The sequence below is a fragment of the Phymastichus coffea genome, unplaced genomic scaffold, assembly GCF_024137745.1.
Source record: "Phymastichus coffea isolate CEN01 unplaced genomic scaffold, Cenicafe_Pcof_1.1 PCOF00009, whole genome shotgun sequence".
Lineage (NCBI taxonomy): Eukaryota > Metazoa > Arthropoda > Insecta > Hymenoptera > Eulophidae > Phymastichus > Phymastichus coffea.
This window is the reverse complement of record NW_026706820.1, coordinates 5,995,483-6,016,969: the sequence shown is the minus strand read 5'-3', so window position 1 is coordinate 6,016,969 and position 21,487 is coordinate 5,995,483. Positions and strand designations below refer to the sequence as shown.

The 21,487-nt window shown below is 44.4% G+C and overlaps 2 protein-coding genes across 6 annotated transcripts in view; one reads left to right on the top strand and one right to left on the bottom strand.

Annotated features, from left to right (window-relative positions):
• The window catches only part of LOC131670719 (furin-like protease 2), a 1,261,737-nt gene that overhangs the window by 539,697 nt on the left and 700,553 nt on the right, over window positions 1–21,487 (bottom strand). The window lies entirely within an intron of this gene.
• Window positions 1,854–2,886, top strand: LOC131670739 (uncharacterized). The gene is made up of 2 exons (XM_058946611.1): window positions 1,854–2,469; window positions 2,553–2,886. The coding sequence occupies exons 1-2, from the start codon at window positions 1,855–1,857 to the stop codon at window positions 2,562–2,564; spliced, it is 627 nt and encodes a 208-aa protein (XP_058802594.1). The 5' UTR covers window position 1,854; the 3' UTR covers window positions 2,565–2,886.

Here is a 21,487-nt window from a genome sequence, read left to right as displayed (position 1 = left end):
CCCGGTTTCGCCTATGGGCACTCACGTACACGCACACACCACAGGGGGGAACACTGAACACACAGGGTAAACATACAGGGGGGGGGACCTCAGGGGCCGTGCGCTGTCCCAGCGCGGTTCGTGGAGTCGCGACCACGAGGGACCTTCAGCACAACGGGACAAAACCAACAATATGAATATGCACAATGAAAACATTGATGTACCTCAAGTGGTAACTCCTTCTCAGGAGGAATCCACCCCGGGTTCCGATCGGGTGAAAGCCCCGGTGGCCACGGGCAGCGGCACGGATTTTGAGGGCCGCACTTTGTGCACGGGAATGGGGGGAAAGACAGGAAAAAACGACAAGAAACTACTGAACATACCGAGACGACAGAGGACGGACAGTGGGTCAAGCGGCGGCAGCGGGGTGAGCTACGTCTCTGCCGCTGAGGGCCAAGAACCGACGACAGGACGAACACCGACAAGAACTAGTGATACACGAGACGTGACGGTACCGCTGCGGCGCATACAAGTGCCACCTGCGCGGAAAAACGAGGGCTCCGAAAAGCAGACCTCCAACACTGACGCCGACATGAAAGACGTGGACAATGACAACGGACATATGACAGAAAACCTCCAGCTGTTTCGCACGCAGCTCAGGCGCATTGATGCCGCGCTCGAAAAGATGGAGGCACGGACTAAGATACAGAGAAATATTAGTACGGACATAACGACTAGTATGGCTGTAATAAAGGAGGCGGTGGAGATTGCATGGAGTGAATGCGACCGCCTAAATCCCCTCCTGGAGTCCGTAAACGACAGGAGGACAGAAAGACAGAAAAGAAAGAGGGAGGACACGGGGGCCAGCCCTGAGCAAGCCGTGGCCTATCAAAGGGTTGCGGACGAGTCAGGCTGGACCACGGTGAACTCCGCGAACAGAAAAAAGAGGAAGTCTAAACAGAAGACTAATGACCAAACGACGGAGACGACTTCCCTCAAACAGAAGACGCAACAGACTACCCCTGTGGTGGCGCTGGGCGCGCGGAGGGAGAGGCCACTAGCTTCGACATCCGCAGCGGCGACGCCTATCCACGGGAACAAACGGCCCGAGCTGGACAAGAACCGGCCCAGTGCGGGTGGTTCCCGCCGGAAGGGGGGGACCAACGTTATACTGGTACGGCCATACGACGGACGAACGTACGCGGATACCCTGCGCAGACTAAAGACGGAGATTAATCCCGAGGGCTCTAAAGTGAATATCTCGGGATATCGGAAGACTAAGGACGGAGGACTCCTCATGCGCTTTCGCTGTAACGCAGACGCAAGACGGAAGTTCCAGGAGAAACTCCAGGTTACTCTTGGAAATGAGGGTAATGTACGAGACATGACACACGGACAGACACTAGAGATACTAGACCTCGACTGTGTTACAGACACGAATGATGTACAGAACGCATTGAAACGAGAAACAGGACAAGATGCGGACTTTAAGATCCACATTTTCGGACCGAATAAACACGACGTTTGTATGGCAGTGTTCGAAGCAGACAGAGACACGGCCCACAAACTGCTCAAGAAGGGCAGAATTAAGATCGGCTGGGTCAACTGTCGGCTGAGAGAAAGATTGACGGTCCCGAGGTGCTACCGGTGCCTCGGATACGGACATAGACGAACGGACTGCACAGGACCTGACAGAGGACAGTGCTGTTGGAGGTGCGGGGGGACCGGCCATGTCGGGAGAGCCTGCCCCACCAAACAGCCGACGTGCTTCCTATGTTCCGAGGCGCGTGCAACGGAGAGGGCGCACGTCTCGGGAACGGGAGCGTGCGCGGCCTACCGGGCAGCGCTGGAGGAGTGCCGGAAGCAGACACGACAATGACAGGAATCTTACAAGGAAACCTGCGTAGGTGCGAGGCAGCCCAGCTGCTTATATCACAGACAGCGAAGGAACGAAACGTAGACATACTGATACTGAGCGAGCAACTGTGGGACTTACGAGAACAGGACGGCTGGTTCTCGAATACCCTCGGTACGTCGGCCATATGGGTCAAAGGCAAACCGGCTAGGAGAATACAAGCGTCTGGCAGGGGGGAAGATTACGCGTGGGTGAGGGTAGATTCCGTCACCTACGTTAGCGTATATTTGACCCCAAACTGCACGATGGCAGTGTACGAGGAAAAAGTCGGTAAGCTGGAAGACGCCCTCACAGGTCTCCCGGGTGACTTTGTCGTCGCGGGAGACATGAACGCGAGAGCGGTCGAGTGGGGTATGACAACGACGGACAAACGAGGAAGACTGCTTCTGGAAATGGCCGCAAGGCTTGATCTGGTAGTGGTCAACCAAGGGACGACAACGACCTATAGACGACCGGGCTTCGGATACTCAATACCCGATGTGACGATGACGTCAGACAGGATCTCGTCGCGGATAAGAGGATGGCGGGTGACCGAGGACTATACAGCCAGCGATCATCAGCACATCGTCTTTGAGGTGACAAATCAATCGACGAACATACGAAACGGACAAACTAGAGACAGGACTTCAACGTATTGGAACTTACGACGACAAGATAGAGAGCTGTTTGACAAACTGCTAAGGGAGGCACCGTTACCCGCCGAGTCTGTCCCGGCAGAGCTTGGTCTGCGGGAGCGTGCCGAATGGATAACGGACAAGACAACGGAACTGATAACGGAACTGTGCGACGCCACGATGACTCGACGCAAGGGCCGAACACACAAACGAGCAATGTACTGGTGGACGGACGAGATTGGCCTCCTCCGTGGGGAATGCATTGCCTGCCGCCGGAGGATGAACCGCGCACGGAAAAAGAGCAGACCAGACGCGGACGAACTATCGACAGCGTACAAGATGGCACGTAAGAGACTGACCACTAAAATAAAGGACAGTAAAAACCGATGCGCTAGACAGTTGTGTGAAGAAGTGGAGCGGGACCCCTGGGGACTTGGCTACAAGATTGTGACCAAGAAATTGGGGGCCCTTGGCCCTTCTGAACCAAAAGACAAAGACACCATGAAAGCAATAGTAGATGGACTTTTCCCAAACCAACCAGAGACGGAAGAAATGACGAACGAACAAGAGACGACAGTGCCAGAGTTTGTCGGGGCAGAGCTTATTAAGGCTGTGTCCACGATCAAGCCTGGTAAGGCACCCGGACCAGACGGTATACCGGGAGAGATCCTCCAGCAGATCGTGAGCGTACGTCCAGGACTCCTCCTGGATAAGTATAACGCGGTCTTACGTGCGGGCATCTTTCCCAGACGATGGAAGACTGCTAGACTGGTTCTCCTGCATAAAGGAAAAGGAGAGCCGAATAGTCCGTCTTCCTATAGACCCCTGAGTCTTCTAGACACAGCGGGTAAACTTTACGAAGCGTTATTGAAACCAAGACTGACGAACGCGGTAACTGCAAACGGAGGACTTGCAGGAAACCAGTACGGATTCAGACGGGGCTGCTCAACTATAGGGGCGATTCGACAAGTGACCGACGCCTTTCGGCGGACGAGGCTCGTGTGCTACGGAGCGAGGCCAATAGTACTTCTCGCGACTCTTGATGTCAGGAATGCCTTCAACTCCGCTCGGTGGGGGGATATTCTGGAGGCCCTACAAACTTTCAGGGTTCCCGAATACCTGATGCGGGTGATGAGGGAGTACCTACACGACAGATGGATTCGATACGAGACGACCGACAGAACAGTGACCAGACGAATCACAGCAGGAGTCGCCCAAGGCTCAATCCTTGGACCCGACTTCTGGAACATACTGTACGACGCACTACTAAGACTACCGATGCCACCGGGGGTGGAGCTGGTTGCCTACGCCGATGATGTGGCTGTGGTGATAATAGCCCGTACCCCGGAGCTGGCGCAAATGCTTCTGAACCGCGCGATGTTACGAATCAATAGATGGATGACTGAACGCGGACTTAGCCTTGCCCTGGCCAAGACAGAACTCATCCTTCTGACGGGAAGCAGGATTAATACCCAGATTCCCATGACAGTCGGAGAGGTATCGCTGCGGACCAGTGGGGCGGTCGAGTATCTGGGGGTGACCCTAGATACGAAGATGACCTTCTGGCCGCACATACAACAGACAGCGAGGAAGGCGGCAGAGAGGACTTCCGCTCTCAGTCGTCTTATGGCAAATACATTTGGACCGAGACAATGGAAGAGACGACTACTGATGACAACGACCCACTCGATCATGCTCTACGGGGCGGAGGTGTGGGCCGACGCGTTGGGGGTCAAGAAATACTGCAAACGACTGACAAACGTACAAAGACAGGGAGCACTGAGGATAGCCTGCGCCTACAGGACAGTCTCGGCTGAGGCTGTCCTGGTGGTGGCGGGGGTTATCCCGATAAACATGCTCGCCAGAGAGCGGAAACGCGTGTACGAACGAAACAGCGACATGACCAGAACGGAAGCTGCCCAGGACGAAAGAACTAGGACGATGACGGACTGGAACAAACAATGGAGGATGAGCACGAACGGAGCATGGACTAGACGACTCATTGACGACCTGAGACCGTGGACGGAGAGGCAATTTGGGGAAGTGAATTTTTACCTGACCCAGTTTCTTACCGGCCACGGGTACTTCAGGAAATATCTGTTTGACAGAAACAAAGTTAACAGCGCCGACTGTAAATACTGTGGATACAAATGTGATGACGCAGAGCATACATTTTTCAAATGCTCACACTGGAACGACGAAAGGCAAAGACTGGAGACGACGCTTGGAAACATCACGCCCAACAACATTGTGGCAAAGATGCTACAAGACAAAGACTACTGGACGGTAACGGCAACGTACGTTGAGACTATCCTACGAGGGAAAAAGGCGGACGGTTGCCTGGAAGTCGAGTGTTAGACGAGAAGAATGCGGGAGTAAATGGTATGAACAAATGGATGAATGTGAATAAACGGACGTAACGAAACGATACAGGACCCGTGGACAACGAGAGGACTTGACGCGGTTCTCCAGCGGGAAGTAATGCTTACGCGGTTCCCCGCTGGAGAATGGTGTAGGTGGACTTTACTACTCTTCCCCGGATGGTTTACCCTCCGGTTGAAGAGAAGCGGGATTTGGGCGGTCAGCTGGTCTTCGACGACCCGGAGGCTCCTTGCGTTCGATTGATAGATCGCTTGAAACAGCCCGGTCTGAGAGGATCAGCGAGTCACGTCACACGGCGGGTGGGAGAGTGTAGGTGGGTAGCTTCGGTGAACTGCCGTCACACTCCAACCGTTATGGTCCATGAGGATTTATCCTGTTTTTTTACCACCATAAAAAAAAAAAAAAAAAAAAAAAAAAAAAAAAATAATAATAATAATAATAATAATAATAATAATAATAATAATAATAATAATAATAATAATAATAATAATAATAATAATAATAATAATAATAATAATAATAATAATAATAATAATAATGATAATAATTACATACGGGTTTATTAATTCGCTATATTTTCGGATTATTCGTTAGGTAAAATACGCGCGATTTCGAACGTCCTCACGACCTGACCTAAGGAGTCGTCATCTGAGCTGCCGGCATACACTAATCAAGGAGAAATTAATTAACGAAGGAAAGTTGGACACCAAAGGCCTGAATTTCGGACACAACGCGTATCCCCCTTTGCCCACTCTGCGCAGTCGCCGTTAGGCAGACCGGGATACGCGTAACCCTACTGGCCTTACCCCCGACGATCGCCGGAATTAGCCGACGGTCTGGCGCCCTAAATAATCGGGGGTAGAGCCGAACAGGCCTTGTGGCGGAAGAACTCGGAGCGCGGTCAAACCCCCCGAAATTCCCTGCCACAAGTGGACACGCTCGACATCAGAAATGCTTTTAACTCGGCCAGGTGGGTGGATATCTTGGAGGCGCTGAAAAGCAACTTTCGTATTCCACCGTACCTGGTTCGGGTTGTGGAGGATTATCTGAGAAACAGACGAATAACGTACGAGACGATCGAAGGACAGGTAACGAGACAGGTCACCGCTGGGGTGGCTCAGGGGTCGATACTGGGACCCGACTTTTGGAATGGTCTATACGATAGTCTGCTTCGGCTTGGGATGCCACTCGGAGTGACCCTCGTCGCCTACGCTGATGACGTGGCGGCGGTGATCACGGAGAGATCTCCCGAGCTGGCGCAGCTGACGTTGAACCAGACCATGAGACGAGTTGGACGATGGATGACAGAACACGGACTGCAACTCGCAACAGAAAAGACGGAACTTATGCTTCTCACGAAAAGACGCATACAGACGATACTACCCATGAGAGTGGGTACATACGAAACGGAGACCAAAGGGGAAGTCAAGTACCTTGGGGTAACCCTCGATACGAAGATGACCTTCTGGCCTCACATACAGAAGACAGCCCGAAAAGCGGCAGAGAGGATAACATCCTTGAGCCGCCTGATGGCAAACACGACGGGACCGAGACCAGAAAAGCGGCGACTGCTAATGGCGACAGCTCACTCGATCCTCTTATATGGCGCGGAAATATGGGCAGATTCCTTGAAGACAAAGAAGTACTGTAAGACAATGACGATGGTACAGAGACAGGGCGCTCTGCGAATCGCTTGCTCCTACCGAACAGTCTCTGCGCAGGCTGTCCTGGTGGTGGCGAGCGTAATACCCGTGGATCTTCTTGCCTCGGAACGCAAAAGGATCTATGGGAGCAGCGCAGACATAGGACGAAAGAACGCGGCAATCGTTGAACGCGAAAGTACGATCGACATGTGGCAAGACCGATGGACAGAAGAACGAGGTAGCAAATGGACGAGACGACTGATACGGGACGTGAGACCGTGGCTTGGAAGGAATTTTGGTGATGTGAATTTTCACGTCATCCAGCTCTTGACGGGCCACGGGTACTTTCGACGGTACCTCCACAATATGAACCGAGTACGAACACCCGACTGCAAGTATTGTGGACACGAACGAGACGACGCGGAACACACGTTTTTCGGGTGCGACCGCTGGACAAGACTCAGACGAGAACTAGAGACAACAGTTGGCAACATCACCCCCAATAACATTGTAGAGGTGATGCTGCATAAACCCGAATGGTGGCGTTTAGTCGCTACCTATACGGAAACCATACTAAGACGTAAGAACGCGGACGACTGTCTGAAGGACGACTGAGCAGACGGATTGACGCGACGTAACGACGCACGGTAAAACGATACGAACGAAGGAACACAGACAGAACCCTCAGTCAGAAGTAATATCAACATAGTCCCTGGCTGGGGGAAGGACAACAAGGAGATGGCGGTTTAGTGGGTAGGCCTGTCTTTTTTTTTTTTTTTTTTTTTTTTTGGGGAGTCCCACATACCTCCTTAGATCAAGACTAAGGGGAATCCGCAAAAAGGATCCCGCAACTCCTTGTAAAAAAAAAAAAAAAAAAAAAAAAAAAATAATAATAATAATAATAATAATAATAATAATAAAGCCGGGCTGGTCCAGTGAGTGGTAACACCTCACTGGGCAAATGCTAGCTTCCAACGTCCACGACGTGCCCGGTGGAAACGATGTCCGTCGCGTCAATGCTCTGAGCAGCAACGCCATAACGGACACGGCCAAGAGGAAGATATGGCTCACAAATGACGCAAAAGATAATGGTATTCTGCCGATGTGTCCAACCATTAATCATTATACACATACACACTCACACACTACGCAAACACTCACACACACACGCCTTCTGGCAAACCGGGGAAGTGAATGCTCGGCGACCCTATAAACGGGCCTTACCGAAAAGCGAATGGTAGGGGACTCCTATAAACGGAGCCGCCCGAAAGCGAGTGAAGGGGATCTCTCCAAACGGGCTTTCCCCGTGAACGAAGCCCGGTTTCGCCTATGGGCACTTACAAATACGCACACACCATGGGAGGAACACTGAACACACAGGGTAAACACACAGGGGAGGGGACCTCAGGGACCGCGCGTCGTTCCAGCGCGGTTCGTGGAGTTGCGACCATGAGGGACCTTTAGCATAACGGAACACAAAATTATTAAAATGCACAATGAAAACACTGATGTACCTCAAGTGGTAACTCCTTCTCAGGAGGAATCCACCCCGGGCTCCGATCGGGTGAAAGCCCCGGTGGCCACGGGCAGCGGCACGTATTTTGAGGGCCGCACTTTGTGCACGGGAATGGGGAGAACGACACGAAAAAACGACACGAACTTACTGCACTTACCGAGACGACAGAGGACGGACAGTGTATCAAGCGGCGGCAGCGGGGTGAGCTACGTATCTACCACTGTCAGCAAAGAACCGACGACAGGACGAACACCGACAATAACAAACGATACACGAGACGTGACGGAACTGCTGCGGCTCATACAAGAGACGGTGACGAAGATGACCAAGGCAGCAAACATACAAAAGAACATGAACATGACAGTGAAGACGGGAATTAAGACAATTCTCGAGACTGTGGACATCGCGCTGCACAAGCGATCGGACACAGTTTCGGAAAGACGTTCCCAAGACAACAACAATACAGAGAGGACAGCGGCAAATAACGAAGAAACGCCACGGACGAAACGAAAACGTTCGGAACCTCTTTTGTGAGGGCTCCGGAAGCACGTCGGAGCCCTCACAAAAGAGGCCGCCGACGACGGAACCGACCAAGGACTGGCAGACGGTAACACGAAAACGATCAGACAAGACAAAAAAGAAAACGGACGCAAAGAATCGGTCTGACAGAGGCGGACCGGCCCACCGGAAAAGGGGTCTGGCTGTCCTGATCGGGGCACGGACACGGCGTACTCTGATATAGTACGGAAAATACGGACGACGATCGACCCGAAGGAGAGCCACGTGCAGGTGACAACCCTGAGGAAGACGAAGAACGGCTTATGTCTTCTGAAGCTACAGGTAGACGCAGACAAGCCGGACGGACGTGAGATGTTTGGACGACAGATCCAAAATATGATCGGGGAAGCAGGGAGTGCCAGGGCCGTGACCTCCAAGGTCCAATTGGACCTAGACTACGTTGCGACTCCGAAAGACGTGACGGACGCGCTCAGACGACAGACGGGACGAGACACGGACTTTCGAGTCCACATTTTCGGTCCAAACCGCGCTGAGCAGTATATAGCGGTCTGTGAATTAGAATCGCGGGAAGCCGATGCATTGCTTCGGCGTGGTCGGATCGGAATTGGCTGGGTGCATTGCCGCGTTCGGAAACGACTGACGGTGACAAAATGTTACAGATGCCTGGGCTTCGGCCATGTGAAAGCTGAATGCACAGGTAAGGACAGGACGAAATGATGCTGCAAGTGTGGCACATCCCGACACTACGCCACGGAATGCCAAAACATGCCGGTCTGCCCACTGTGCTCCGAGGCCGGGCACAGGGACGTCGCCCACCTCGCCGGAGGTAACAGATGCGCCGTGTTCCGGGCCGCGCTGAAGGAATGCCCGGGACGGGCCAGAGGATGGACAGAATAATTCAGGGAAACTTGAATCGAAGTAGGACTGCAGACATGCTCCTACCTCAGATAGCCGATGAATATGACGCGGACATCCTGATTCTGAGTGAATCATACAGGAGAAGGACGACCCAGACATACATTACAAACGAGACAGAGACCACTGCTATCTGGGTAGGGGGTGGCACCCAATCTAGAGTCTCCAATCGCGGTGTCGGGGACGACTACGTCTGGGTCACAGTTGGCGCTGTTACTTATCTCAGCGTGTACCTGACATCCAACTACACCGCGATGGAGTTCGAAAGAAAGGTGGCACTCCTAGAAGAAGGGATCAGGGACCTGCCCGGGGATGAAATTGTTGCGGGGGATTTTAACGCGAGGGCGACCGAGTGGGGAATGAACGAAACGAATCGACGCGGACGATTACTGCTGGAAATGGCCGCAAGGCTCGATCTAGCAGTGGTAAATACGGGACATACGCCGACGTATAGACGGCCAGGTGTCGGTGACTCTATCCCCGACGTCACAATGACATCGGACAGAATTCTGCAACGGCTGAGGGGATGGCGGGTGATCGAAGACTACACAGCCAGCAATCACCAGTACATCGCCTTTGAAGTGGTGGGATGGACGGGAACGAGACGAACGAGAACCCATCAACCCCCGCGTTAGAATCTACGGAAACTCGACGAACGAAAATTTTCGGAAGATGGCAGCACCGGCTCCAGGGGAGAGAATTCCCGCGGAACTGATGGGCCGGTAAAGTGCGAAAAGACTGACAGACGACACGACCAAATAAATAGACAGCTTGTGCAGAGGCACAATGCAGGAACGTAGACAGATTCAACAAAGACAATCACAATACTGGTGGACAAACGAGATAGCCGAGTTACGCAAGATATGCCTGACAAATCAGCGACGAGTGACAAGGGCAGGGGGCGGACCCGGAAGGGAAATCCTTCAAGCTATATACAAAACAGCATGGAAGACGCTGACGAAAGCAATACGGGCAGCAAGACGCGATGCTGGAGGAAGCTCTGCAAGGAGGTGAACGAGGAACCCTGGGGAACCGGCTACAAGATTGTGACCGGGAAACTAGAGGTCCGAGTCTCACCGGAACTTAAAGATGCCGAAACAGTAGGACGGATTGTTGACGGATTGTTTCCGACGTACCCGATTAGGACAAACGTGATGGATGACGTGGACGCACAAATGCCCCCAACCTTTGCCGCTGAGGAGCTTATCAGAGCAAAGAATGCGATGAAGACGGGTAAGGCACCGGGACCGGATGGAGTACCATCCGAGATCCTCCGGCTCGTCGCTCGTCTACGGCCGAAGATACTTCTCGATCTGTACAATACGTGCTTGACGACAGGAACGTTCAGCGATCGGTGGAAGGAGGCGAGGCTCGTTCTTATTCCAAAAGGTAAGGGCGACCCTGGCACTCCTTCGGCCTACCGACCGTTGAGTTTACTTGACACTACTGGTAAACTCTTTGAACAATTACTCAGACCGAGACTGACGGACGCGATACAGGCCGGAGGGGGTCTCTCAGATTTGCAATTCGGCTTCAGGAGGGGTCGGTCGACGATTGGAGCGATCCAAAAGGTGATTGATTCTTTCCTGGAACTAGACAGACACTGCCATGCGGCGCGACCCATTGTGCTGCTAGCGACGCTCGACATCAGAAATGCTTTTAACTCGGCCAGGTGGGTGGATATCTTGGAGGCGCTGAAAAGCAACTTTCGGATTCCACCGTACCTGGTTCGGGTTGTGGAGGATTATCTGAGAAACAGACGAATAACGTACGAGACGATCGAAGGACAGGTAACGATTGAACTCGATTCTTCTATACGGCGCGGAAATATGGGCAGACTCCCTGAAGACAAAAAAATACTGTAAGACGATGATGATGGTACAGAGACAGGGCGCACTGCGAATCGCTTGCTCCTACCGAACAGTCTCTGCGCGGGCTGTTTTGGTGGTGGCTGGCATAATACCCGTGGATCTTCTGGTCTTTGAACGCAAAAGGATCTACGGGAGCAGCGTGGACATAGGACGAAAGAACGCGACAATCGCTGAGCGCGACAGGACAATTGACATTTGGCAACGTCGATGGACAGAGGAACGAGGTGGTAACTGGACGAAACGATTGATACGGGATTTGAGGCTGTGGCTTGGAAGGAAATTTAGGGATGTAAATTTCTACGTCACCCAGCTCTTGACGGGCCACGGGTACTTCCGACGGTACCTCTACAATATGAATAGACTACGAACACCTAATTGTAAGTACTGTGGACACGAACGAGACGACGCGGAACACACGTTTTTCGCGTGTGACCGCTGGACAAGACTCAGATAGGAATTGGAAGAAACGGTCGGCAGCATCACCCCCGATAACATCGTGGCTCTCAAGCTGCATGAACTCGAATGGTGGCGCTTAGTCGCTACTTATACGGAAACTATACTGAGACGTAAGAACGCGGACGGCTGCCTGACAGATGACTGAGCAGACGAAGTGACGCGACGTAACGAGATACGGAGGAACGACACGAACGGACGAACACAGACAGAACCTCCAGTCAGCAGTAATATCAACATAGTCCCTAGCTAGGGGAAGAAAACCAAGGAGATGGCGATTTAGTAGGTAGGCCTATTTTTTTTCGGGGAGTCCCACATAACCCCTCAGTCAGAAAGACTAAGGGGAATCCGCGAAAAGGATTCCGCAACTCCTTGTAATAATAATAATAATAATAATAATAATAATAATAATAATAATAATAATAACAATAATAATAAAAATAATAATGATAATAATAATCCAATACCCAAGATAAATAAAAGTTCGATTATCAAGGTCGTTTTTGATTTAATCATTGCGTGTGTTCGTGCCACATTTAGTAACGTAAACCAATCTAACCAATGTATGCAAAGAGGGAGTGTCCTGTCTATCTAGGCAAGGTGAGAATGCTGAGCCGATCAAAACAAGACGTTGGCTACCCAGGCAATGAAGGCTAAGTATTAATTACCTAGCCAATTAAGACAAGGTGAGAATGCTAAGTCAATGAAAGCGATGTATTGATTACCTAGCCAACTAAGGCAATGTGGGAATGCTCAGCCATTGAAAGCGAGGTATTGAATACCCAGCCAATTAAGACAAGGTGAGTATGTCCAGCCAATGAAGACAAGACGATGACTACAGATCGACTTAAGGTCAAGGTTGTAACACAAACATTTATCTCATAAAATGTTTAAAAATACTGCCGTTCAAATTTATGCAGTGTTGAATTCTACGTTCGAAATTTTCAACTTGGACAACAAAACGTGACACGGAATAGCTCTACAAGCTTGTATGATGCATTGCATCGTATCTTGCCGTGTTGTTGGTTTCTGTGCATAAACAACACTTTTCAAATAACCCCATAAAAAGAAATCTGGACTTGTTAGATCTGGTAATCTTGGACACAACTCAGTAATGTCACTACCAATGCCTATCCATCGTCTTCGGTATCGTTGGTTCAAGAAGTGACGAACTATTAGTGAGCGATGACACGGTGCACCATCCTGTTGAAGCCATAATCATCGTCTTGTTTCCAAGCCCACATCTTCCTATAATTCTGGTAATTCATTCTGCAGGAAATTAAGATATGCTGAACCGTTGACATTCCAATCGAAAAAATAAGGTCCTATCAGATAACCATTTATTATACCACACCAAAGTACGAGACTCCATCTATGCTGATTATCAACATGACGAACCCAATGAAGGTTCTGGATAGACGAATAATGACTATTATGGCAATTGAGTTGCCCATTACTATGAAATGTAGTTTCGGCAGAAAACATTACGTATCTGAAAAAATCAGGATCTTCACGAATCCTTATACGAGGTGTGATCAAAAAGTAAGGTGAATTTTGAAATTTAGCGGGCTACGTCCGTTCGATCTTCGACTTTTTTATTTGGTTATGTCGGTACACTCGTCTAGAACATACGTTCCAAATTTCAGCTTTGTAGTATGTTTGGTTTGTTTGTGAGAGGCATCAAGGTTAGAAGTGTTTTGCGTGCTCCACGATTTGCTGCTGTCTAAAAACATGGATCAAAGAGTTTGCATTAACTTTTGTGTGAAAAATGGAATCAAATGTTCCAAAACACTTGAAATGCTGAAAGTGGCATACGGTGAGTCTACTTTAAGCCAGAAAAATGTTTACAAGTGGTATAAACTGTTACGTCCCGAGATTAAACCAGATAAAAAAAAGTACAAGCTGTTGAAGCTTTTCCAACACCGACAATTACGAAAAACGTTAGAGAGTACTTAGGGCTATGCAATTATTATAGACGTTTTATTCCAAATTTTGCAGAAGTAACAAAACCATTAACTATACTCTTACATAAAAACACAAAATTTTTCTGGAACAATGAACAACAGGAAGCTTTAAATAAATTTAAAAAACTACTATGCGAAGCACCTATCCTACAATATCCACAATTTAACAAACCTTACATCGTTAGAACAGACGCGTCGAATCATAGTTTGGGCGCGGTCCTTTCCCAGGGAGAATTAGGGTACGATAGACTCATCGCATACGCTTCAAGGGTTTTGAACAAAACAGAACAAAATTATATGACTTATGAAAGAGAGGCTCTTGCAATAATTTTCGCTATTAAAACATTTAGAACATACTTATTCGGAAATAAATTTACGGTAGTAACAGACCACAAATCTTTACTTTCATTAAAGTCGGCTGATAATAATAGTAGAGTACAAAAATGGCGACTAAAACTAGTTGATTACGACTTTGACATAATTTATCGTCCAGGCAAAGAAAACGGCTGACTGTTTATCGTGGATTGCGGTAGAACCAAAAATTTGTGTTATGACACGAGCACAAAGAAAAAGAACCGAAAACTTAGAGGAGGTAGTAAAGACAAAATCATTAAATGTTGACAAAAAGGAACAAATTACAAATCACGCATGCATTCAAAAAAAGAGCAAACAGAAACATACATACAAATCCAACAATATAGATAAAAAATGTATAAAAAATAGTAGCATTAATAATGATTATAATAGAGGTCATGTCATTTATAGCAAAAGTTCCATACAACTTCGTAATGATAACATTATCCATTTAATCTCTGAAAAACATGAAGGGCTAGACAAAAATACGAGTAACATACTTGCAGAGAAAAATTTGAAAATAAACAAAAATTTATCCAGTAATAATTTGGAAACATTAAACTACGGTAAACGAAAAATATTTATTTTGTGCCTGAACACTGCCGCAGCGACGGAAACAGTAAAACAAGATTTAGCCGAATTGTTCAAAAATTTGAAAAGACTTCTATTACAAAATAAGATCTCTATGCTGAGTATTTCAAAAAATATTGACATAAGAAACATACAATGGTCAGAAATAGAAGAAATCATAAATGATACTTTCATAAGAACTAACATCAAGACTATTGTTTGTATGAATCATGTTGAATATATATGTGAGTTAGACCAGAGAAATAAAATTTTTGAAATATATCATTCTTCGAGATTAGGAGGTCATTCGGGAGTGAATCGAACTTATAATAGAATTAAAGATAAATACTGTTGGGAAAACCTAAAGAACGACATACAAAAAAGAATTTCCATGTGTATAGAATGTCAAAAAAACAAATTAAAACGTAAACCTACACGACAACCAATGATTATAACAGATACACCTTTCAAAACTTTTGATAAAGTTGCCATGGATATAATGGGGCCATTCGATATTACAAAAAGTAATAATCGGTACATACTTTCAATTCAAGACCAACTTTCAAAATTTATCACATTAGTAGCATTAAAAGACCAAACAGCGGAAGCTGTAAGCGAAGCTTTTATAAAAAGGTTTATTTGTACTTTCGGAACTCTAAAAATAGTACTAACGGACAGAGCACAAAACTTCAGAAGCAAAATGTTAAAGCAAATTGCCAAAAGATTTCATTTCGAAAAAATTGAAACAACGTCATTTTCACCTCAATCTAATGGATCTGTCGAAAGGGCTAACCATCCGCTTTGCGAATACATCAAACAATTTACATCAAAAAAATGTGATTGGGACGAACTCCTAGAGTTGGCCCAATTCAATTACAACACCAGCATATACACTAGTCACAATTTCACACCACATGAATTAATTTTTGCTTTTCCAGCTAAATTACCATCTAGCGTACCATTAAAAAAATCCGAACAATTACCAACTTTTAATGGATACCTAGAGAATTTAATAAAAAACATGAATATAATATCACACATGGCTAGAGAAAATCTAATAATCTCAAAACAAAAATCAAAAAATTATTATGACCAATTTACAAATCCAGTAAATTTTAAAATTGGAGATAAAGTATGGTTCATGAAAGAACCAAAACCGGGGAAATTAGAGAAAAATAAATATTTAGGACCTTTTGAAGTATTAAAAATAACTGAAAAAGGCAGTGTTGTAATCGATTACAATGGAAAACCAAAAACAATTCATGCCAATAAATTAAGCGTAGCAAAACAAGCATAGTAATCTTATTCTATTTCCAGGTGACACAATGGCGCAACAATCAATGACTATCTTAATCATAATCACCTTCTTTTCAACAAGCAAAGGACTTATTGGCTTCAACTGCGGCTCAACGAACCCTACCATTACAACATACTCACTCTTGGATGCAGGGGAATGCAATTTTCAAGAAATTCAAGTAAATAACACACAAGCCACTATCGAACTATTACAAAAAACGGAATTCAAATCAATGAAAATTATACAATGTAAAATAGAAATAAGGCGAACAATTTTTCATTGCGGTATGTTTAGTCATTTAGGCCCAACCGAAAATGCAATCCAAGAATACATTTACGAAATATCACACAACTGTAAAGCTATACATGATACGGGTATTTTTAAATATGATAACGCACACACAATAGCCGACCTAAGGATTAACTCGACAAAAAGTGTAGGTTTAGATCTAGCAGGAAACGTTAAGGGTAAAACTTGTTCAGGGGCAACCTACGCCGACCGATTTGGTACGTGGAGCGATGTTCTCGTACAGGGACTTATAAAAATAACCTTGTTAGAAAGCTATGCAGCAGTCGAATTAAATAATGATAGATTAAGATTAAATTCGGGTACAGTATGTAAGTTTTCGGACCAACATTGTATCGATATGGAAGGAGGTTACACCTTTTGGTCATTACTACCGCACGAAGACTGTTTCAAAAATCAATACGATATACTGTACTTGTATAGGGGAACGGTCACTAAAATAAGCTCACCCGATCATGAAACCATTTTTAGCATAAGTACGAACCAAGTATCCTTTGCATTGTCAACTAGAGGGAACATGAGTTTTTGCAACAGAATCTTAATAACAACTGAACATCCAAAACTTTTTATATATGAACGAACCCAATTCAATATTTTGTACGACAATGCTATTCAAACGAAGCAAGGGATACTTAGCTATGATCTATTCACGTACTTCAATAGCAAATTTGTGTATGTAGAAAAGCATTTCAGGGTCGAAATAAAAAGCCTCTATATAGATATATTGCAACAAAAATGTGAATTGGAAAGGAAAGTCCTATATAACTCTTTATCCCTGGCATCCCTTTCACCAGATGAATTTGCGTACAACATCATGGAGAAGCCCGGGTACATAGCTCACCTGGCAGGGGAAGCCGTACATATTATACAATGTACGTCTACAGAAGTTCAACTACTTCATACAGACAAATGTTTCTCGCAACTTCCAGTCATTTCAAGAAACGAAACATTTTACCTCACACCAAAAACACACATCTTAATGAAAACAGGAACAGAAATAAACTGCAACACAATCATTCCCTAATACTACAAAATAGGAAACGAATGGATAAATTTGACACCAACTCGGAGAAAAACAACCAACGCAGTTCTAACCTTGAAACCGACCACCAAAATAACATGGAAACCGACGGAACTAGAATCATTGGCAACCAGTGGGATCTACTCCCAAGAAGACCTACAAAAACTACAAAATCACATCCTCTTTCCCATGGAAAAAGCATCACTCCTCAATGTAATCGCGAGAAGTATGCGAGGCGACGAAAGTGTAGAGGGAGGATTAGTATCAAACCTAATACTGACAGAACAAACATTAACCAACATCGCTGGAAGCACATGGAATAAGTTCATCACCAAACTAACTAAATTTGGTTCTATAAGTTCTGCCATCATAATGACCGCCATTATATTTCAATGCGGTAAAAGTCTAATCAATGTAATAATCAGAGGCTATACTCTACACTCTATATATGGAATTTCTGCATACTTGCTAGGAGCCATATTTAGTTCAATAACACAATTACTGGTGGCACTGAACAAACCGCTGCTCAAACAGAGAAACCAAACTCCGTCAAAAGAGGAAGAATATGCATTGGATGAAATAGTAATAGACAAACAAAAAAATGAGAACCCACAAGCAATAACCCCATTCACAAATCAGACCTTAAACACCACATCCCCCGTCCCTACTCCTAAAGAAATTTCCACCGGAAAGAAGCAACATATCCCAATTTTCACATTAGAATCACATTGGTTAAAAACATAAATCTGTTATATATATACATATCGAAACCTGAAATGAAGCTCTACTATACCGTGATACGGAGTATTAGTGTCCGCGTAACATTAAAAGTACTATTAAGGTAAAATTAAAGCGTATTCAATCGATTGCCGAATAACTAACAAGGAAACCCCCCCAACCCGACCTCACCGATTTCAATAATCTTTTGATATGTTATAGTTCATCAAAAAATAAGACATACGTATTTTTTTTTATCGGCGGAAAAACAATTTGAGGGGGTGAAAACAACCCTCAAAGTTCAGCCCCAAAAATAGATTTTCCAATGTATCTCAGCATCTAATTGATATTTTACGACCAAACAAATTTCATATCACTTCTCATGTGAAAAGCAAACTAGCACATGCAATTCCGACCACAAGGGATGCAACCCTTATTTTTTTTATTTAAAATACTATCTATTTCATGGCTATTTTTATGAAAAAAATTAAAATAACCCGAAAAAAATTGGAAAAAATATTACCCTACATAAAATACAAAAATAAAGTTAATCTAGTCAAGCTTTTTTTCAAACTACCCCCTTAAAGTTGAAAAACCACCCCTAAAAAATTGTTTCCAATACATTACAGGTGGTGTTGATAATTTACTGTAAAATACGTTGCGTATCATTTATAATGTACAAACACAACTATCTCGTGCAGTTTCAACCACAAGGGTTGCAACCCCTAATTTCTGTCATCGAAATTTGTACCTTCTTTATTCCTATTTTTGAAAAAAAGTTCATAATGAGCTTAAAAAAATTGGAAAAAATATTACCGTGGATAGAATAAGAATAAAAAATTTACCTGTTCAAACTTATTTTCAAAACCACCCTCAATGTTGAAAAACCATCCTAAAAAAAGTTTCTGACATATCGTTGCAATCTCTTCTAAATCAAATAAGCTATGATTCCATAGCTATTTTGTTGCTCTCTTTTAAATTTTTTACGTTCTATCCTTTATTAATTCTATCAAAAAATAAATAACTTTTATTATATAAAAAAACAAGTCAAGAATAATATAATATTATAAGTACAGGGTGAGTCATTTTAATTTCCCCAGTCTAATAACTTTTGAAACAAGCAAATTACGCAAAAATGTTTCAGACCAAAGTTGTAGGGGTTCAAGGGGGACATCTAGGGGTGACTTTGAAATTGACCTTGAGCTTGACCTTGACGGTTTTCTCAAGGTCATTTCTATTTTTTTAATGGAAACCCCTATTTCTGATCTCAGGATCAGAAAGAGCGGGAAATTTTACGTTCAAGTATCTATTTAGTTTTTTTTTCATAAGAACATAAACAATATTTCAGTTTTTACTTAAGAAATTGAAGCCGCTTTCAAACATCAAAAGGTTTAACGAGCATCGAAGACCTTTGTCGTACTTCTATTCTCAATGTGAAGCAAAGGTCAAATTCTTGAAAATTCTCTTATTTTTGTTACATTTCGAGGCGAAGCTTTTATCGCATATGACCGTTGTTAAATAAACTTCCAAAGAATAAGGGACTGGCCATGTACTAACGATGCTGATGTTTAAGATCATAAACTTCCTATCTTTAGCACTACCCAGGAACAACGACGTGGACGTAATAGGATTATGTTCCCTCTGGGGTGCTTTATTAACGTGAGTCCCCTTGCCTCTCACGATTCGGGGTGCTTTATTAACGTGAATCCCCTTGCCTCTCACGATTTGGGGTGCTTTATTAATGCGAGTCCCCTTGCCTCTCACAATTCGTGATGAAACTAGAATAAACTTATTTCCTATCGGTTTTGCTCGAAATTATCACCATTTACGTCGATGCATTGCCTGAGCCTCTGTTCGAAGCTTTCAATAGTGCGCAGTAAGATATCTCTAGAGATTTGTCTACATGCAACTCTAATCCTTTCTATCATATTCTCCCTTGTTTTGGGCGCTTCGGCGAACACAGTATTTTTTAAGTATCCCCAAAGGAAGAAATCTGGGGAAGTTAAGTCCGGTGATCGCGCAGGCCAATAAGAAAGGTCTCTTATTCAAATATGAAGAAATAATGATAGTGATACAATGAACACAAGCATGGTTAAAACAAAAGTAATATTTAAAGCTTTTTCAAAATTGAAATCACGACTGAACGTATTGCGATTACTTTCTAAACGACTTCCAAATGTAATAGATTCTTCATTGAACATGAAATTTATCCTTATGTATTTAACTTTTACTCTTATTTCTTTGCAGAACATCAGATTGATACTGAAAAAGTTTCATTAATTTAATAGACTTGTAATAGCAAATTATTAGCAAAAACTTCCAATATTTGAAATTTATTAATAATAATCATACAGTCCGGTGAAAAATAAAAAAGGATAGGGAACGGAAACAAGAATAGTCCCGTAAAATTAAAAAAAATTAAATTTAAAAAATTTAAATCCTGTAAAATTTCCTGCTCTTTCCGATTCCGAGGTCAGAAATAAGGGTTCCCAATAAAAAAATAGACTTGACCTTGAGAAAGCCGTCAAGGTCAAGCTCAAGGTCAATTTCAAAGTCACCCCTAGACGTCCCCCTTGAACTCCTACAACTTTTTTCTGAGTCATTTTTTCGTATTTTGCTTACATTGTTCGATTCTTGTTCCAGGATAGTTTTGACCTTAGCATGACCTTAAGGGTTTATTTTGACCCATGTTAAAAGATGTTATCTGGATGTAAAATTTCCCGCTCTTTCCGATTCCGAGGTCAGAAATAGGGATTCCCAATAAAAAAATAGACTTGACCTTGAGAAAGCCGTCAAGGTCAAGCTCAAGGTCAATTTCAAAGTCACCCCTAGATGTCCCCCTTGAACCCCTACAACTTTGGTCTGAAACATTTTTGCGTAATTTGCTTGTTTCAAAAGTTATTAGACTGGGGAAATTAAAATGACTCACCCTGTATACCTAGAAGATAAGTATAGTTTCTCGGATGCGCAAAAATTTTGGTATATGAATGATAGTATTATCAGAATTTTATTTACGTCCTACTATCAGCGTCTCTGACGATTGTCTGTTATTTTCATGATTGATAAATATGAGTAAGTAATTCTTCATCAGTAGCCAACACAACTTTCTTGTTGTTGGACGTATTGTATCGACTATTGAACTAACAGCATAATAAATAGTAATAAGAATATAAGATTATAAGTACAAATAATAATAAGATACTATTTCGTTAATTCGTATTTCATAGTACCTGCTACGTAAGTATAACTATAAAATTATTTTTTATATGCAAATAATTTTACGGCTTTTTAATATTTGTTATTAAAAAAATTGAAATTACACTGATTATGAGGATTTATTAATTAATGATGTTTATAATTATTGTTTACTTATTGATTTGTTTATTATTATTGTTTATTAATTAATATGTTTACTTTTTAATTTATTAATTAATTTTTTTCATGAATGTTT

Excerpts from the sequence above, each read along its gene's own strand:
- LOC131670739 (XM_058946611.1), top strand. The coding sequence starts at position 1,855 with ATGACAGGAATCTTACAAGGAAACCTGCGTAGGTGCGAGGCAGCCCAG.